Source organism: Chrysemys picta, chromosome 1 (genome assembly GCF_011386835.1).
Source record: "Chrysemys picta bellii isolate R12L10 chromosome 1, ASM1138683v2, whole genome shotgun sequence".
NCBI classification, from domain to species: Eukaryota; Metazoa; Chordata; order Testudines; family Emydidae; genus Chrysemys; species Chrysemys picta.
Window position 1 is genome coordinate 40216192 of NC_088791.1, and position 18983 is coordinate 40235174.

An 18983-nucleotide genomic window follows, 5' to 3' on the forward strand; every position below is an offset into this window, starting at 1 on the left:
CTAGAGTTTAATTTTGCTTTAGCATTTTTCTGTAGATGCCTGCATTCTTCTAATACGGTATCAATGCACACCCATCCTACGCTGAACATTTCAAATACTTAGTTATTTATAAAACCAGAACACATGGCCACTGGTGGGGGAGAGCTGAGCGCTCTACTGGGGATTGAGATGGGGGTGTGAGTCATCATTTTCTCCTTTTTCATCCTTTTCTCCCCCTCTGTTTTGGGCTTTGTTCCTGGCAGTAGCATTTATTCTCTCCAAGTAGGACCAAAGCAGCAATGAAGTTCTCTGAATTTGAAATCCAGACAATGCCGTCTATTACTTCAGCTGTATGTGCCTGCTCTGTGCTGTTCAATCAGTTGAGACTCTTTCTTTGTACTCTAGGTTTTCCCCTCCCCTATGTAACAATCCCTATCAGCCAAAAGCCTTTTGCTGCAGTTTTGTTTAGTTTCCCACCTGCTCTGCAGTAGTGAGAAGGGAATGCTGTAGCACTGTAAGCTCAGTGTGTCACTCACCAATACAAAGGCACTGTATAATACACAGAATTTCAGAAAGCAAACAGGTATATAATACGCTTACATGACAAAACAATGCACTTGAAAATAAATTCCACATTTGAACTAAAATTGTGCTTAGCAATACATTAAACAGCATGCTGAATGGGACATATTGCTCATTTAATATCCCAATGCTCTTTTTTTTTTGTTATGGCCAAACAGAATGGCAAATTTGTTCTCCCGCCCAATTATGCCACTGTGCTGACTGTGTAACAGAACGGGGAAAGAGGAGCAGAAAGTACATCAGAAATAACAAGGTAACTCACATTATTAATGAAACTAACAGTGGGAGGTGGACAAATTAACTGCCATTATATTTGCCTTACAAATTCAAGCACCTTTCCCCCTTTACACAGCCCTCACACACCCACTGCTCAATAAAATCTTCAAAGGAAGACCCTCCCAGACTTGCCTCTTTTGTGCACATTCCTCATTCCTTTTGCTGCTCCAAGAATTCTTTGCCTGATGCTATGAAAAGGGGTGCGGGCCCAAGGCCTTGAGCCCCTGGGAACCAAGAACTCCTGAATTGCAGTCTTGGATCTAACAGGCTCCCTCTTTGGCCCTGGGCCACTCACTTTGGTCAACACTCCCAAACCTTGGGGCCTCAGATTTAGAGCCTTAATTCATATTGAGGTATCAAAATAACCGGCCTGAATTTCAGGTGTGCAAACACTTGGAGCTCCAATTGAAGTCTATGACAGCTAAGGGTGTCCATCCCCTCTGACAATCAAGCTAGTTAGTTAGCCGCCTAATCTTCAGCACCCAACTTTGAAAATGCTGGCTTTAAACACTCCTTCAGTTTCCTCATCTATAAATAATACTTACCTGACAGGTGTTCTGTGAGGATTAGCTAATATTGTGAGACCACTCTTGAAGATCAAAATGTTATTAAGCATTCTGGTGGGCTGATATTTTGAAGTTGAACTTGATGCCACAGCTCTCCTAAAATACTAAGAATTTACATTACTGTCTCCTCGATATTAGATATTAAATTGTACAAAGTAAATACTGTGGTAGGTTATTTGGCAGGAATACCAGAAAGTAAAAGATTAATGTGCAGATCTTCTACATCTCAAGACAGACAAATTTATTCCTTAAAATATAAAAAAAGTGTTCTGGAATCTGAGTGCATAAGCATTATGATACAGTTCTTAATTACATGATCGTATACAATTTTTTACACTGGATCCCGGTCTCATTTAATACATAGAGACCATAAGCTTATGGGCCACCCAAGCCACAACATCCACGTTAGCACCCTAACTCGAGCCCCACTAGTGGAAGTCTGTCTACCCAGGCAGGGAGGCTCACTCCCAGCTGCAATATAGACATACAGCAGAACCTCAGAGTTACAAACACCTCGGGAATGGAGGTTGTTCATAACTCTGAAATGCAACTCTGAACAAAACAGTATGGTCCTTTCAAAAGTTTACAACTGAACATTGACTTAGTACAGCTTTCAAACTTCACTATGAATAAAAATGCTGTTTTTAACCATCTTAATTTAAATGAAACAAGCACAGAAACAGTTCTTACCTTGTCAAATCATTTTTTTAAAACTTTCCCCCCTTTTTAGTAGTCTACATTTAAAATAGTACAGGACTGCACAGTATTTGCCTTTGGGAGGGTGGGGGGGGGGGGGGAGAGGGGGTCTCTGCTGTCTGATTCCATACTTTCAGTTCCAAATGAGGTGTGTGGTTGACTGCTCAGTTCATAACTCTGGTGTTCGTAATGCTAAGGTTCTACTGTATGCTTACAGTCTAATTACTATAGTACTGCCCAGAGCTCCCATAAGGGTCTGGCCCCTAGCAAATTGGGCATTGTGCAAACACATGAGAAAACACATACTGGGCAATACTGGTGTTCTAGCCAGGTTCTTTATAGGTGTATTTAATAACCATTTGATTGGGAACAATAAGTAAAAAGGAATACATTAAGTATTTGTCCTGCCGACCTCAGATGATTATAAATATACAAGAAGAGTCAAATTCAAGTGTCTCAATTCGCGTGCCCCCCCCCAACCCCCGCGCACACACACACGCGCGAGCGCACGGTTTAAATCTAGTCAGTCTGATCTTTTGGCTCCTTGCATGCTTTCTGCTTCCGCAGCCCCATGTGCACTGTCCCATTCCATCCTCCCACATTGACAACCCCCTTCACTCTGCATAATTAGCATGTCCCTGTGCAATTACCACCTTCCTGTCCCCTTCTGTCTTTCCATCTCTCCCCACACAACCTAGTTTTACTGTTGTTGCCCTTCCTCCCCTCTCTTCCTTCCACCATCTAATTCAGCTGTGAGAGGAAAGCAATGAAGCAAAATTTCTCCCACCTTTTGGTTCCAGTTTGACTAATAAAGTATTTGGAAGCACAAATGCTTAAAAGTATTTTTGGAGTAACAAAACAATTCAACTGCAATGCCAAATTAATATAACGTGCTTCAATCTTAATGTGTTTCATATAGTTTTTCCACATTTCTGTGCCAAAAAAAATCATTTTTATTGCACAAATCGATTCTGGGTGTTCTGTGCCTCTAGGTACTATAGGAATACAAAATAATTAAGTCTTTTAAAAATAGTGGCTATAAAGAGGCATTGTCCCACTCCATATATCTGCTAATCCAGTGCTATCCCAATCTCTTAGGGCTGGTCTACACTAGGGGGGGATCGATCTAAGATACACAACTTCAGCTACGCGAATAGCATAGCTGAAGTCGAAGTATCTAGGATCGAATTACCTGGGGGTCCACATGGCGCGGGATCGATGGCCGCGGCTCCCCCGTCGACTGTGCTACTGTCACTCGCTCCGGTGGAGTTCTGGAGTCGACGGGGAGCGTGTTCAGGGATCGATATATCGCGTCTTAACGAGATGCGATATATTGATCCCCGATAGATCGATTACTACCCGCCAATCCGGCGGGTAGTGAAGACGTACCCCGAGACACTGCGGGATTAGTATCTGACAAAGAATTCAAAATTTAGGAAGATATGCTTCTAATTGCAATGCATTACTGGTACAAAGGCACGTATATAAATTAGAAATGATGTTTCCACTCAGAGCTTTAATCTGTATGTTCATAAAGTTAAAACAGATGAAAAACAATATGTATTAGAGATCACATTAATTCTGCCACAATGGATAAAAATGTTGACACTAATTTAACTAACTGGTATGTTTTTCTATTGAAATTGACAGAGGAACATATATAGCAAGAGAGTTTGCCAACACGGTAACCATCAATTTAAAGCAGCTTGCTGTTGTATACTCTGAGTTTCGATGTGTGAATAAAATGACTAATTTCCTGAAGATGAGGTTTTATATATTTTGAACGGCAATTTTTAACTTGTAAGCTATTTTGAAATTAAAATCCTATACTAAATGTCTCTATACCCTGCTGCATGTTTATTTCTTTAAAAGATTCTGCTTACTGCATAAGCATGAGAAAACAGAAGGGGAAAAAAAATGTGAAATGGGGCACTAAGTGATGAGACTGACATGAAAAACAACTCAGTCAATCATAATGCAAACATGCTGATTCAGCTGCAATACAAGAGTGTTCCCCCTTCCCCATGCCCCCCGTCCCGAGACTTCAGGAAGTTTGAATGTATAGTTATTGCCACATGTTCATTAAATATATCTTGCTTTGGTGTTTGTAAGACACATCACTGTGGTATTTAGACGGTGAATCATAAGAGCAAAGTACTACACACAACTCAAAAATCCTTAGATTCTCAAAAAATATCACTGGCTGAATCAGGGTCATTGTAATGCCTTAGGGACAGGGCCGGCTCCAGGCACCAGCCTGGCAAGCAGGTGCTTGGGGCGGCCGCTCCAGAGAGGGGCGGCACATCCAGGTATTCGGCGGCAATTCGGCAGACGGTCCCTCACTCCCGCTGGGAGCAAAGGACCTCCCGCCGAATTGCCGCCGCAGATCGCGATCGCAGCTTTTGGGGGCGTGGAGGGGGGTGGGGGGGGTGGCTGCTTGGGGCGGCCAAAACCCTGGAGCCGGCCCTGCTTAGGGACATCATCCCCAGATCTTCAGGACCAGAACAACCAGTGATAGCTCCTCCGAAATCCTTCCAGGTTTTAACTCCACTGCATGCTGGGAGGTTTTTAAGCTTTGATCCTGCAACCACCAACTTCTCTAGTGAAGCTTAGACTGATGATGTGCAGAGTAGGCACCAGGTAGCACTGTATGGACATTTGTTCGGTGCAGACATGATCAATGAACCTTTGGTTTATATACCTTGCTGTTGAAACTCTACTTAATTTAAGTAGATCCCAATAACTTCTAGACACAACAACAATACCATAAGCCAAGGTTGCCCTCCTATAGATGGTCGATGGTTTTTGCACTACTGACAGGCTAGTAATTTTATGAGTCCACAGAAACTTGCAGCCATAGGAAACAGAAGGTGAGACTGTTGAGAAAATGTAGTAAATTAAAAAGACTGGAAGAAATCTGTGGCAGCATGGTTAACACTATCATTATAGCCACTCAGAACCTCCCATGGTGACAGCAAGGATACAACTCACTCAGATCTTTCTGTTCCAAAAGCACACTTAAGCAAAAGGAGAACTTCCATTAGCAGCAGAGAGTCTATGACACACAGATAACGCGTTCTAATTCTACCTATTAAAAGGTATCATAGCTATTACATAGGTAAGGTATGTAACAATATTATCAAACACTCCTAGACCAAGGAGAAGTAAAATATGGTATATGCTCTCAATATAGATTGCAATAAAACTATAACAGTTGTGAAATATCATTATGGGCTATACACCGATGGTGATGTAATAACATTTTTTAAAAGGATTTAACATATTAACTGGAGTTCTTAGCTTACTGTTAGAAAACAATTGCCTCTAGATTTGAAAAAATGGACTTCCAGAGGGCAGTAATGCTCTCAGACTGAAACTTCAGGCATTGAAAACTCTACTTACCGTGAAATAGAAAAACATTGCACTGAAATTTGTATTCTAAATCCAAATCTTCAGTGCAAAAATACACACAGCTATAGATACTACATATGGGGCAAAATAAACCTAAATCCCATTTGAAATGGAAAATATGTCTACAGTACAGGACTCAGGGATCCCAACTGGTGTTTGAACAGATTGTTTAAAACTGGCATTTACTGACAGCCCAAGATTGCCGCTTTGTTTCAAGCAGACATGGATAGCTAACAACACTAACAAGATCATGGTAACAGTTTAAGTTGAGTACTGACTACAAATTTTTTAAAGTTTGTCTTTTTACAATTAATAAAAAACACATAAGTCCTGACTGAGCATTCTTGGTGTGCTCAAAATTAGCCCCAAGTTCCATAGGAATATTAAATGTACTGGGATTTCAAAATTAGGTCTTCATTTTGGCATCATCTGCTAGTTTACTGAATCATTTTTATGGTTTCTGATCATGCAGCACTAGCAGTTATAAACTACTTTATTTGTGAAGTAACTGAAATACTTACATTCACTTTTTCACTAACTCTTCTTTACTGCACTTACTTCTTTTCCAGGACAGTTTTAAATCTTCTTCTTTTTCACCTTTACCTATGAAAAACGAGGAAAAGAATTACAAAAATATCCATTATATTTATTCTTCTTACACTTCGGACTACTTATGTAAGGTGTTCTGTAATGGTTCAGAACCTTGTATTTAAAAAAAAATGTATATAGAGTCAAGTTTATTTATTTTTAAACAAATTTTTGCCATACCATAAGTTTGAATCCCAAGACTAAATGGAGCACTGCTCTGGGTTCACTCTCAATACTGGCTCAGGCAAGTCAGACATACAATTAATTGCAGACAGATGACTAATCACTAAAGAATTGAGAACTCATATGGTACAGTACCTGAAAGAATGTATGTTTTATATTAAGGATTGGGTTTTGTATGTTCTGACTGCACTCTAGGAGAACCTGAGCACTCTCACCTTCCATTGTCTGAAGTGCTCAGCACCTTGGCAGGATCAGACAGCTTCAGAATACTTTGTAGAGGGGAAACAGCACCTAGGCATCTAAGGGCAAATAAAATACTGCCTCATTAGCACTCAAGACCACTACTCTATTATAAAAATGATGTCAAAAGGAAGTAAAACTAGGCTGTTCAACTTGAATATGAAGAGGATGACTGTTTTGGAAGAAGTCTCCAGCAATGGATATCCATCAGTAGGCAATACAATACTGTTTTTTTTCTTACAGATACTTTCCATAAGCATGTACAGATTAGTTTATGTCCCTTTAAGCAATGTCCTGCGTATGCCAATATATGCAATAAAGGATTGTGAAACTACTGTCCCTAGCAAACCTGGACATAGTCCTAAACCAGACTACTAGATTCAAATCATTCCCCACCCCAGTTCACCTCTGGATCGGAGTTTGTGACTATGGCCTGCTGACCTCTAGCTCCCTCAAGGAGTGTTAGTTGAAGGCCTTCACCTTTGGAAGTCATGCTTCATGGTGGTTTGTCAGCACCAGAGTCCAGTGTGCTTCATGGCACCTAAGGCTTATTTATTTTGTAAAAAATTTGACTGGGTTTAATGTTCTTTGCATTCCATGTGTCTAGTTGCCATGGTAATAAGCACTATTTAAGGGTACACACAATTCATCTCTTCCAACCCCACTTCCATTCTCTGATAATACTTTATTATTCTTTATGATGTACCAATAATTTGCTCAGAGCTATACAAGACAAAGGAAAATCTGATCCCTTTTTGAAGGAACTTGCAATCAAAATAGACAAAGATCAGACACAAAGATGCTTTGGAAAACTCAGGGGCAGGGCCGGCTCCTGGGTTTTGGCCGCCCCAAGCAGCCCAAAAAAGCCAAAAAAAGCCGCGATCGCAATCGCGATCTGCGGCGGCAATTCAGCGGAAGGTCCTTCGCTCCGAGCGGGAGTGAGGGACCATCCGCCAAATTGCCATCGAATAGCTGGACGTGCCACCCCTCTCCGGAGCGGCCACCCCAAGCACCTGCTTGCCAAGCTGGTGCCTGGAGCCGGCCCTGCTCAGGGGTGCTGAGTCAGGGCACCTTTCTGATCTTCAGTGTTTGAATCTGAAGAAAGAAGGATGCTTGATGCACTGGGCTAGAGAGGTCATTCCAAGCAAGAAGGCGGCATGAAAAAGAGCAGGGCCGGCTCTGGCTTTTTGGCCGCCCCAAGCAAAAAACAACAAACTAACAAAAAAAACCACCCTGTGGTGCGGCCGGAGCCAGGGTGCAGGGGGACTCCCTGCGCTGCAGATGTGCCCTGGCTAGCACGGGGAGGGGGATAGAGCGGGGGGAGAGAGAGAGAAGGGGGCAGCCAGGGCTTCAGTGGGGCGCTGCCATGCGGCCCCTTCCACCGCGTTGCCTGCCGCCTGGGCTCCGCGCTGCTCCGGTCGGCTGAGAGAGAAGGACGCCAGCTGCCCTGCTGGGCTTGCTGCAGGGCGCTCCCATCCTCCGCACCGCCACCCCCTACAGGGCAGCCAGAGCGGAACAACAACAACAAAAAAGCGGCCATGCAGCCCTAGGATTGGCCGGAATGCCGCCTCGTACAATCTGCCGCCCCAAGCACCAGCTTGCTCAGCTGGTGCCTGGAACCAGCCCTGAAAGAGAGAGTGGCGAGGGGCCCTTCATTACAGCAAGAGGGCAAAGGAGTGGAGGGGCAAGAATTGAGAACTGAGATGTCGGCATGGGCAGAATGATGCAGTCCTTTCAAGGAGGGGGTGAGAATTGTGACCTTTACACAGAGACTTGAGGAGGAGTGTGATGCAGCAGAAAAGGCCAAAAAAAAAAAAAAAAGATTTTAGATGTTCTGGATAGACTGGAGTTGAGTATGGGCATAAAAGACGAAGTTGTAAGCAAAGGCAGAAGCTAAGCAAGACATTAGCAAGTGTTTTAGCCTCAAGGACAGACAAAGGGACGATTTTAGTATCTTGTGGAGAAAAGACCAACATCTTGAATGTGTGAAGGAAGGGGAGGCCCCGCAACTTTAGTGTCAGAATCATGTGGAGGATTGTGATGTTAAAAATCAAGAAAAAAGGAAAATGATAGGGTTTGTGAGCAAACAGGTGGGTCTCAGTTTTCATCTTGTTGAAATAGAGCTCACACTTTGCAATTACAAGTTGTCTTCCATTCAGGGCTCTCTTTACAAACATTCATGAATTTAGCTTTACAACTACCCATGAAGTCGGTAACAGATGGAGGAAACTGTGGTAACAGAGAGATTAAGCAACTTGCTGAAGATTACACGCAAGTCTTTGATAGAGCCTATAAATAAAACCCAAATCTGCAAACTCCCAGTTCTCCTGTGTCTTAACTACAAGGCTCTCTTTCCTCAATGATAATTTACACACACAGTCAGCAGTACCACAAACTCCATTTATTATGAAAATCCCTCCCAATGCACCCAAAGAAACTAGCATGTGATAAGTTGACTGCAAATGTGTCAACTATCACAAGAATGTAACAATGTCTTGCATCTGAAGAAGTGAGGTTCTTACCCACGAAAGCTTATGCTCCCAATACTTCTGTTAGTCTCAAAGGTGCCACAGGACCCTCTGTTGCTTTTTAAAGAATGTAACAGTACATATCAAGCACCCAAGCATTTTAGTTTGTATTTGCTAGCTAGCAGTGCCAGAGAAGTCTCCACCAAACTGTAGGTAATTTAGTGATCTATAAAATAAATAAGAAGCCTCTTTCATGATAAACTCAAGGTTTGTGCCAGATTGCTACTCTTCACTCCCTCCTTCCTCAAACTGAGTCATCAGGTTTCCAGCCTTCTCCACTCTCAGCAGCAGATTGTTTTGGCTGGATTAAATTGGGTACAGGTGATACTATCTGCTGCAAGATTTTTTTTTTAAACTCTTGTTCATGCCACAACAGCTCTTTTTCAACATCTTAAGAGCAAGTGACACAGGGGGCTTGGACATTCATATTAGGATTTCAGCCTCCAGCGAAGTATGTGAAAGGTGCTCAGCTGTAGATATGGTAACGTAGGCTCCCTGCAGGCTGTGGGCTCTTATTACCTTGCCCCTCACAAATACACTAAGTACCACAAGACATATAGGGCCTTTGCAACCAGCTTCCCAGAAACCAAAATCTATGCGCCAGTAGCATATGTGATCGATCTACCCAGACTATATTCACTCTGACATACCTAATCGCGCCCAACTTTGTCCTCCATAATGCAACCATTGTCCTTTCTATCAAACACAAGTTTTCTCCAGGACATCAAAAGATGAAGAATACCACACATGGTAGTGTAGTTAGCACTGTCAAAATATATAATCAGTCTAGGAGCAATTGCTGTACTATAAAATACCTGGCAGAGTAACTTATTCTAGCACTGAAAAATAAGATGCTCTTTGAGTTGAAGCAGGGGCTGATAGATCATGTCAGAGCACAAGCGACTTTCACTGAGGCAAGGCTGAATCTTAGGAGGACAGCCCCCCAAAAACTGTTGCTGGAAGTTTGAAAAATGGTTTCAGAAGCCACAAGGAGCAAAATGTGGAACTCTGGCTACTAAATCTTCTGCTAATGTAATAATGAGTGATAACAATAGATTATATACAATTCTTTTTACTCAGACTTGGACGCAGGCTATAATCTACTTTAAAAAGATGAGGACACAAAACATGGAGAGGTCAAATACCTTCCCCAAGGTCATATAGACTTTTACACTGTTTCATACCCTTTATCTGGCCATTTGGTTAGTGTGCCTGGTACACTGAACAGCGCTGGTAGTTTTCCATATACTTACATATTCTTGAGACTTCGTTCACTTTGAACTAGTGATCCTCATATTCGGAGAGACAGGAAAGCCCTGTCAGACTGAGTCCATGTCTGTATAAGGGCAAAACATAAAATTTCCTAATAGAGGATGTATCAGAAATTAAGCAGATACTGAACATGAGCTTAGCCAAAAGGGTCTAAACCAGGCATGGCCAATCTGTGGCTCCGGAGCCACATGCTGCTCTTCAGAAGTTAATATGCGGCTCCTTGTATAGGCACTGACTCCCGGGCTGGAGCTACAGGTGCCAACTTTCCAATGCGCTGGGAGGTGCTTACTGCTCAATCCCTGGCTCTGCCCCCACTCTGCCCCTTCCCTTGAGCCTGCTATGCCCTCGCTCCTCTCCCTCCCCCTCCGAGCCTCCTGCATGCTACGAAACAGCTGATCGGGAGGTGCGGGGAAGGAGGGGGAGATTCTGATCGGCAGGGCTACAAGTAGGTGGGAGGCGCTGGGAGGAGCTAATGCGGGGGGGGGCTGCTGACGTATTACTGTAGCTCTCTGGCAATAAAAATTGGTAAATTCTGGCTCCTTCTCAGGCTCAGGTTGGCCACCCCTGTTTCTAATGAACTTTCTACTAAATTGTTATATTCTAGCACCAGTGTAGCCACATACCCTTCCCATCACCATCAGCTCCAGTTCCCAGCTGCTCTCCTGGTGGTTAATCTTCTCCATGCTTCCTTTCTCTACCTCTTTGACCTTAGTCCACTTCCTATTCATTCGACTCATTTGCTCCACAGCTTTCCTCTTAGGGTATGTCTACACTTAGTATGGATCAACACTCCAGTAATCAATCCACTGGGGGTCAATTTAGCAGGTGTAGTGAAGACCCGCTAAATCGACTGCAGATTGCTCTCCCATCAATTCCACCGGAACGAGAAGAGTTTCTCCCGTCGACACCGCAATAAGTCAACCTAAGCGCCGTCAATTCCAGATACGTTATTCACGTAGCTGGAGTTGCATAACTTAGGTCGACTTAACCTCGTAGTGTAGACCTGCCCTTAGCTTCCTCTCTGTCTCCTTCCAGTAACTGTCCCAACTTATGGTGTAATTGTTCACTTGGGTGGATCAATCAGATCCTCCCTTCAATCCACTGAATCACTTCCTCCAGTTAAATCCTCTGGTTTTCAAGTTTCAATTGACCCTGCTTTTCTATCCTAATTTTTATTGAATTTTGATGAGTTTTTTTAATCTGTCCCATACAACTCATAGCTAAGCCACTCAAAGTGAAAATAATGAAATTCTGTTAAGGAAAGCCCAGCATGTGCCAAGACAAGGTTTTTTGTCACCTGGTGTCAAAAGTGCAGCACAACCACCTTTACTCTGCCCTTCCATTATAATCTTTCTATAGTTTGCAGCAAGGCTTACTTTACTACTATTGAATTTCAGGATTTTCGGTTTTAATTTTTATTTTTTTTTACTACTCCATTCATTTCAGTTAAATTTGTTTCCCTTTACTATCTGAGAGACTTGTAGGACCCAACTCCGAAAAGCAGTAAATGTCTGCATCCTAAGTATATTAAGAAGGACACTATTCAAATAAAATGACATTATTAGTAGTAGTATTAACATAGTGCATAGGAGCTTTAGTGTCAGACCAGGACCTGACTGAACACAAAATTTACATGAAATTACAATATGTCCAATGAATCTAAACACTCAAGTCAGTATATAAACTCTCATGGAGGCCCTAAATAGATCCACCCAGCAAGTTTCCATTGACATCACACCAGGCGTATTATTACACATTATGGTTGAGATTTTGAAAGCAGTCTAAGAGAATCTCGCTTCTAACCCACAATGAATTCCAATGGGAGTTGGGTGCCTAATTCCTTTCAGTTCCTTTGCTTATGTATTCGTGAGGATTTTCAAGTGTGTGGGCACACAGTATTCTAATGATTCACATATAGAAACATACATACATAAACCCCCTCCATCGCCCCGTAACCCGAAATGTGGTAGTGAGATGCAAGATAGAAACTGTATTTATTATGCCTCTTAGACTGCCTCTCCTGCTCTCTGCCCACTACATCTACCCCCTCAAGGTAACTTTACATTCAAAACAACTTGGAAGCTTTCAGACAGGTAAATTTTTAGAATTAAAAATAATCTGCCATGGAACATTTGCCTTCTTCCTTCTCCCAACCCCTTAAGAAATTCCTACTCACTCCCCCCAAAATTACACTGCTCTAAGAGGGAGGTCAAGCAATGTTCTGCTCTGGACCAACAACAACTTTCTCCCTATTAGACATTCACTAGGATTTTGCCCTGATGGGGTTTAAATGTGCTAAGTGACAGGACTTCCCCCAAGGTCATAATTCCACAATAGAACCAAGTTCACCATAAGAAAATTTTCCCTGGTATTCAGCATAATATTGGCAGACATCCAAACATCCATGCATTCAGAGCTACCTAATAGTCTCCCAACTTTAGATTTAGAGTCTCTCTTACCCCCTTGCCCTCTCCCCTTCAATGATCTGAAATGATACTGCAGTTTTCCTCTCACACGACTATTATACAATCATATTTCTCTTGTGTGTTCAGGGAGACAAAAAGACAAAGCGGGGTGGTGGTGGGGAGAACAAAAGCCCACAACAACAACCTTGGATAATATGATTCTAATTCAAAGGCATTTTTGAAAGTTGAAGAAGCTGTGTTGCCAAATAAATTTGCTGAAGATCATAGGAGCTGATGAAATCTTGAATCAAATAATAGACTAGATTAGATTCGCCCTACATTTTTCAAACTAATAAAAATATGCTTGATATAACAGTGAAGTAGCTACAGGCACTTTTAGATCACAAGCATCACTAGGCCTATTTCACTATGTTAGCTGTGTTCAGACTTACAAGTACCTCTGTTCTTTCCATAAAATATCCTACCATTGCTGTGTGGCTGGTTTGAAAAAACAGCCATTAACTGCTACCCCAGGGATACAAAATACACCAAAATTGTGCTATGATCAATGCTCAATCAAGGTTGATTGTGCAACACCCAAGGACAGAGTTTCAGAGTTTTTCACCTCAAAAAGAAAATCACTATTTGTTTTATTACACTCTTCCTCTTCCATCTTCCCACAGGTGAAGGAATTTCACAGACACAGTTTTATTTCAGAGTGTGCTGATTTTCTATTGATTTGGCCTGACCTGGATGGAAATAGGATCCTACATGAAATAGGATCTTTGGCTGCTCAAACATGCTCAGGTCTGCAGAGGTGGTTAAACAAAAGGGAAACAAAAAAAGATGTTAACGTTTTTAAACACACAGGGCTTGTAAAAGCTCATTTTAAAGTGCCCTCCATTTCTCTAGACTGGAAGTAATATATTATTTCTAAAGAGCCTTTTCTATCAAGCCCTCAAACTGCTTTATTTATACAGTGCCATTGGTGTGCATGGTGCCTTAGAAATGTGAATTTTAATGGCCAAAGTCATCCAAACCACAAATGTAATTAAGGCAGTTTAAAACTGGCCGCACAAAAAGACTTTTACCCTGCCCCAGAGATTTTACAATCTACGTGCCCAGTCCTGCAATTCCTTAATAAAAAATCACATGGCCAATGGGAGTACTTGCATAACAGTATGAAGGATTACTCCCTAAGTACGCAGACTGCCTTGTGTGAGTAAAAAGCAGGCAAGCTGGTGGAGAGAGAGAAACCTTACAGATCCAGAGGCAAAGGCAGCCTTGGAAGGTGGAGCAAAAGGAGGGAAGCGTGGTTAGATGAACATAACAAGGAGAGGAGAAAGTGATGAGGGATAGGGGGACATAAGGACTCAGCAATAGTAAAATTGAGGGGAGAGGAGGGTGTAGATATGGAGAATTCCTCCTGGATATTGCAGATTTTTGCCTTTCAGAGAAAGGGAAAGGAGTTAGAGAAGATAACTTTGAGCAGGGAGTTTAGAGTTTTACAGAAACTATTTCAGTTTCACAACTCTCAGATAAGGGATCACATTCCCCCACTGAAATTCATGAAATGCAGCCTCCTCTGGAGTGGAGCACAAAATTCAATGACACTTTCTGGCAAGCCATACAACTGTAGCCGATATATATATATATATATATATTTTTTTTTTAAGAGAGAGACTGACCCTTAGGTAAAATCTGCCCCAGACAGGTCTTACACACTGTTTTTGGAGTTTTATTCCCTGTGTACAGCTAGTTAAACAGTGCAAAAACAAAGTCGACACAACTAAAGCTAGTTAGAAAATTCACTGAAATTTAAACATTCCATGGGAATCAGTAAATTTCAACCAAGTTCCACTGGAAACCAGGCAGGTTCCCAATGGACTCTTGCCTGCCAGGCAGGTTTTGAAAAATGCCTTGATTCCTGCCAGCTTGCCTGGCTCATTCCTCAGCAGCCCAGGCTCTCTGCTTCTCTGCAAACTGCTTGGGGGACTTTTGGGGAGTCTGGAGCCTGGAAGCCCTAGTTCCCAAGCTCTCAGGTACACCTGGGCTCCAAGGCTCCTCTGGAGCTGGGGTTCCCTAGATCTTTAGTTCCCCACTTGGCTGGCTAACTGAAGAGCTGGGCACCTGTTCCCCGCCTGGTTGGCTCCCTGGGCAGCCCTGATGGAGGACAGGCAGGGGGGACCTGCCTGCCACGCAGCTATTCCACGAAAAAAAAATTTCATTTTGCTAGAGAACACTGTCTTCCCCCTACCCCCCCGCCCCCCGCACAACCAAAAACTCAGAGTTTCCAGCTCAGGTGTAACCACCACACAACAGTTGAGGGCATGGGAAGAATATCATTCCCAACTGAAAGTGATGGGGCTAATTTTAGGTGGGAAAAATAATTACTCAATTTGGAATTTGACCTGGTCATCCAGTTAAAACCCCATTTCTTATGAAACGTACCATGGTAGCTTTAATAACTAAACGATAAGGACCATGATTTTATGACCCCTGCAAAGAGCCTCCAGCAGCACAACGCCCTTTAACAGAATTCTGACTCAAAGGGGAGAATGCCTCCTATTGAATTGCCGAAACCACGTCCTGCAGCACTTAGTGTTACTAGAACGACTGCCATCCAATACTGATCCAGCCCAGTACTGACTGGTGTCTGAGATGGAAATGGGATCACAAAGCAGAAATAGGATTTTTCCTGTATCCCCTTTTCAGTTTGTTGTGAACTAAACTAAAACTGCTCGTAACTGTATCATTTCCTAATTAACCTTTTTTGGTTATATTTTTTAATGTTTTTATACACATGTTTTTACAGTGCCCGAGTCAGAAAAATGTGTGCTTGGGAACTGAGGAAGCTGCTTTGGTTTCACATGAAGGGTAAAGTAATATTTATAAAGGAAGTTCCCAGATTTTCTGTTCAAACAACTCACTCCTTGCTGTTTTTGTAATTAAAGCTCTCCCATGGAGAGGACGAAGATGACAAAGAAGGGGGGCGGGGGGAGCACTGATCACCGGATTTCTTTTTAAAGTGGATTACAATGGAAGAGCAAGCTCCATTAAGAAAAGGGTTAACCGCTTGGGCCATACTTTCAAGTTCCTGTTAACTAATTTACTCTTCCTGTAGCCATGGAGGAAATCCACTGCGGCCACAAACATTCCTTTTTCATTTCAATGCTACAATTAAATGAATTTTAATGGCCAACCAAAGCAATCCAAACCACATATGTCATTAAGGCTGTTTAAAACTGGCTCCGCAAAATGTTGAGAATGTCTCTGAACTCCTTGCAAGTTTTAGTTTATGCTTTCCACCAGGAGTCTCGTTAACCTTCCTCTCTTCATTTCCACTTTCAGCTGGTGAGCATTTCAGTAAGAACAACTGTGGGAATGGGCTTCCTTGCAGATTTGTACCAAGTTGAAGAGGGATGGATTGGTCAGCAGTCTGCTGCCACAGCAATCAACAAGAGCTTCATTATTTATCATCTATGGAGTAAATCGTTATATTCTCATGTTAGAAGATGACGGAAGAGAAATCTCACTCAGCAGTTTCTGATGCTGTCAGTAATGCAGCTCATGTCTATCCATTGAGTTCTTCAGTGCCCATAACAAACATCCCAGTGCCTGAGGGAAGGGGTCAGCAGGGATGAGGACCTAGCCTCTGAAACATGCATAGTCAAAAATCTGCAGAAACAGAGGTCCTACAGACCTCTTCCCCATTGTGGAGATTCTGACCAGCTTCTGCACTTCCCTTTGCAATGCTGGCAGCACATCCTACACACTAGTTGTGCTTCTGTTGGCTTATCAGCTGCAGCCTGTGTATGTAGGAGACAGTAATGCTGCTCTGAGCAACATTAATTTCCATACTTTTTACCTCCATCTTACACCCTGCCGATCAGTATGGTACTGTTACCTAAACTAGCTGCTGTATCACTGAGACTTGCAACAAGTCTGAATCATGCTTTCCATAATGGTGCTAGAAACAATTCTGTCCCATAGGTGAGGTGCAGGGGGTAGTGACATTGCTGACAATAGCTGCCAATAATGGATCAGCTTTTTACTATAGGGCTTTTGAACTATGTCGTCTCAGTTTTTTGCCATCGTGAGACACAAGGTGTTAGACAAATCACTGGTCTATTGAAAAAGAGTCAAAACCTATCTGGCAAGGGAAATTTTTTAATCATTCGATAGTGTTTGTCCAAAATTCCTAGCCAAGGTAATTGAATTATCCATCTAATTCTCAGTATACCTTGCTGAAAATATATTGTTTACACTTCCCACGGTTTTGTGGTTTATTTGTATTTGAGATGCAAGGAGATTGGATTACTTAATTTTATTAATTTATTAATTTTGTTTCAATGAAAAATTAATGCCTACTGTGAGATTTTTAAATGTTTAGGAAATAGGTTTTTTGGCAATTTTCACGTTTAATTTTAGAATAGGACACACCTTTGGATTTGAACTTTATTAGTCCTGGAGTTTCCAGAAAAACTACTGCTTTGATTTATTCAATTTGATTTTATTCTAACTACAGAAAAAAGAATTTCCTTCTTTAAAGACAGACAGGAGACAGTTAAAAAAACAACAACACCACACCCACAACACCTTGAAATAGAATGGAGGAGAAGCAAATAGTTCACACAAAGAGGTCTACAAATCCTAAATTGAGTTAGTGAGGATGAGAAATTCATTGGCTGCTGAATAATTAATGTATCCCTCCATTTGTCAACTCGTGTATGATTTGCCAAGCAGTAAAAAAGGGAAAAATATCATTAATATAAATAGGCTGCCATGCCATCATAACTGCAAAAGGGAATTACTAACCAAAACTTACTTACATCACTAAATAGCCTTCAGTGGGAAGTTTGGGCAAAGGATGCAGATAAGTGTTAAAGCGGGCTGAGATGCACGGGATCATAGACCTGTGCGAAAGAGCTCTGAGGTGTTTTTCAGGCACATCTCTTGCTGGTAAGGGGCAAACTATACTATTGTCGGTCATTTCTTGGACACCGCTTTCGTCAGGCTCTTAGCCAAGAGCCATGATAGGAAAAGGCATTGACCTCCCGAAAAAAAACCCAAACAAGCACTCTTTGCCCAGTTATCCCTATCTGCTTTCATAAATAGGCATGGCTATTCCCCCCACACACACACACAACCTCTGTTCCCCACACCACTTTGTTCTTAGACAGGAAACAGTGAGATACAGGCAATCTTCATTCTGATGTTTCACAGAAAGACAGACATCTGCAAAGTTGAAGTAGATTTGTTTTTGTTAATAACTTGCGGATGCTGCTGTCCACTATAATGACTCGCTGGGGATTGCCTGCCATGATCACTTGCCTGGAAGGGCAATGCAAGGAAGTGATAAGATGGGAATGCGAAAGGCAGCACGAGTGATTCACTGCTGCACAACTAAAACTTCCAGCAACTAAAACTTCCAGCTAATTGTAACTCGGTTCTTCACTCAGGTGAACAGTTGAACCTTGTGACGCTTGGGGTTTTGAGAATCCCTACTAGTACTTTGGGGGGTTGCAAAGTTAATAACCCTGCGCCCCCGGCCGGGCACTTCCCCCCGGGCTCCAGCTGCTCTGCTACTCCCCTGACTCAGACTTTGGCTCTGTTTAAGAGCCAAGCTGCCCAAGCCAGCGCTCTGGCTTCGGGCAGCCCCCGTGCCTCTGGACCTTGTGCCGCCGGAGCAGAGCAGCTGGAGCCCAGGAAGGGAAGTGCCCGGCCGGCGGCTCGGGATCCGCAGGCAAGGGGACTGCCCGAAGCCGGTAGCGCTGGCTCAGGCAGCTTGGCTCTTAAACAGAGCCGAAGTCTGAGTCAAGGGAGGAGCAGAGCAGCCACGGGAGAGGAAGTGCCCGGCCGGTATTTTTCCAGACATGTTCGGCTTTTTGGCAATTCCCCCCGGACGGGGGTTTGATTGCTGAAAAGCCGGACATGTCCGGGAAAAACCGGACGTATGGTAACCCTAGACCTGCAAGACTCCACAAATCTGCTTCAACTCAGCACAGGGGCAACAGTAAATGTACACTGCATTTTTCTCATTAGGATATGTGATGGAAAAATAGGCAGAGAAGGTTTTTCTGTCCACTCTCATCATAGTCTGTCCTAAACAGAACTCTCACCCGATTACCATTAAAGCTGAACTTTCTACCTCATGATGTTTGACTGGGCTCAAAATCAGACAAAAGTTGTCCCATTCCTACTTATCACCTGTACTCATGTATCCAAAAAGTGACCCAGTACTGGATCACAACTAT

At 42.7% G+C, this 18983-nt stretch overlaps 1 protein-coding gene across 8 annotated transcripts in view; it reads right to left on the bottom strand.

The window, feature by feature from the left end:
- The window catches only part of PLXNB2 (plexin B2), a 334154-nt gene that overhangs the window by 142849 nt on the left and 172322 nt on the right, over window positions 1-18983 (bottom strand). For 4 of the 8 annotated variants that reach the window (XM_042844152.2, XM_065555301.1, XM_065555316.1 and 1 more), the window contains one exon: window positions 6032-6113. The exons of the other annotated variants lie outside the window; for them this stretch is intronic. In XM_042844152.2, the coding sequence (XP_042700086.2) occupies window positions 6032-6033 (2 nt within the window). In that variant the 5' untranslated portion in view covers window positions 6034-6113. The remainder of the gene's footprint in view (window positions 1-6031; window positions 6114-18983) is intronic. 8 annotated transcript variants of the gene reach the window in all.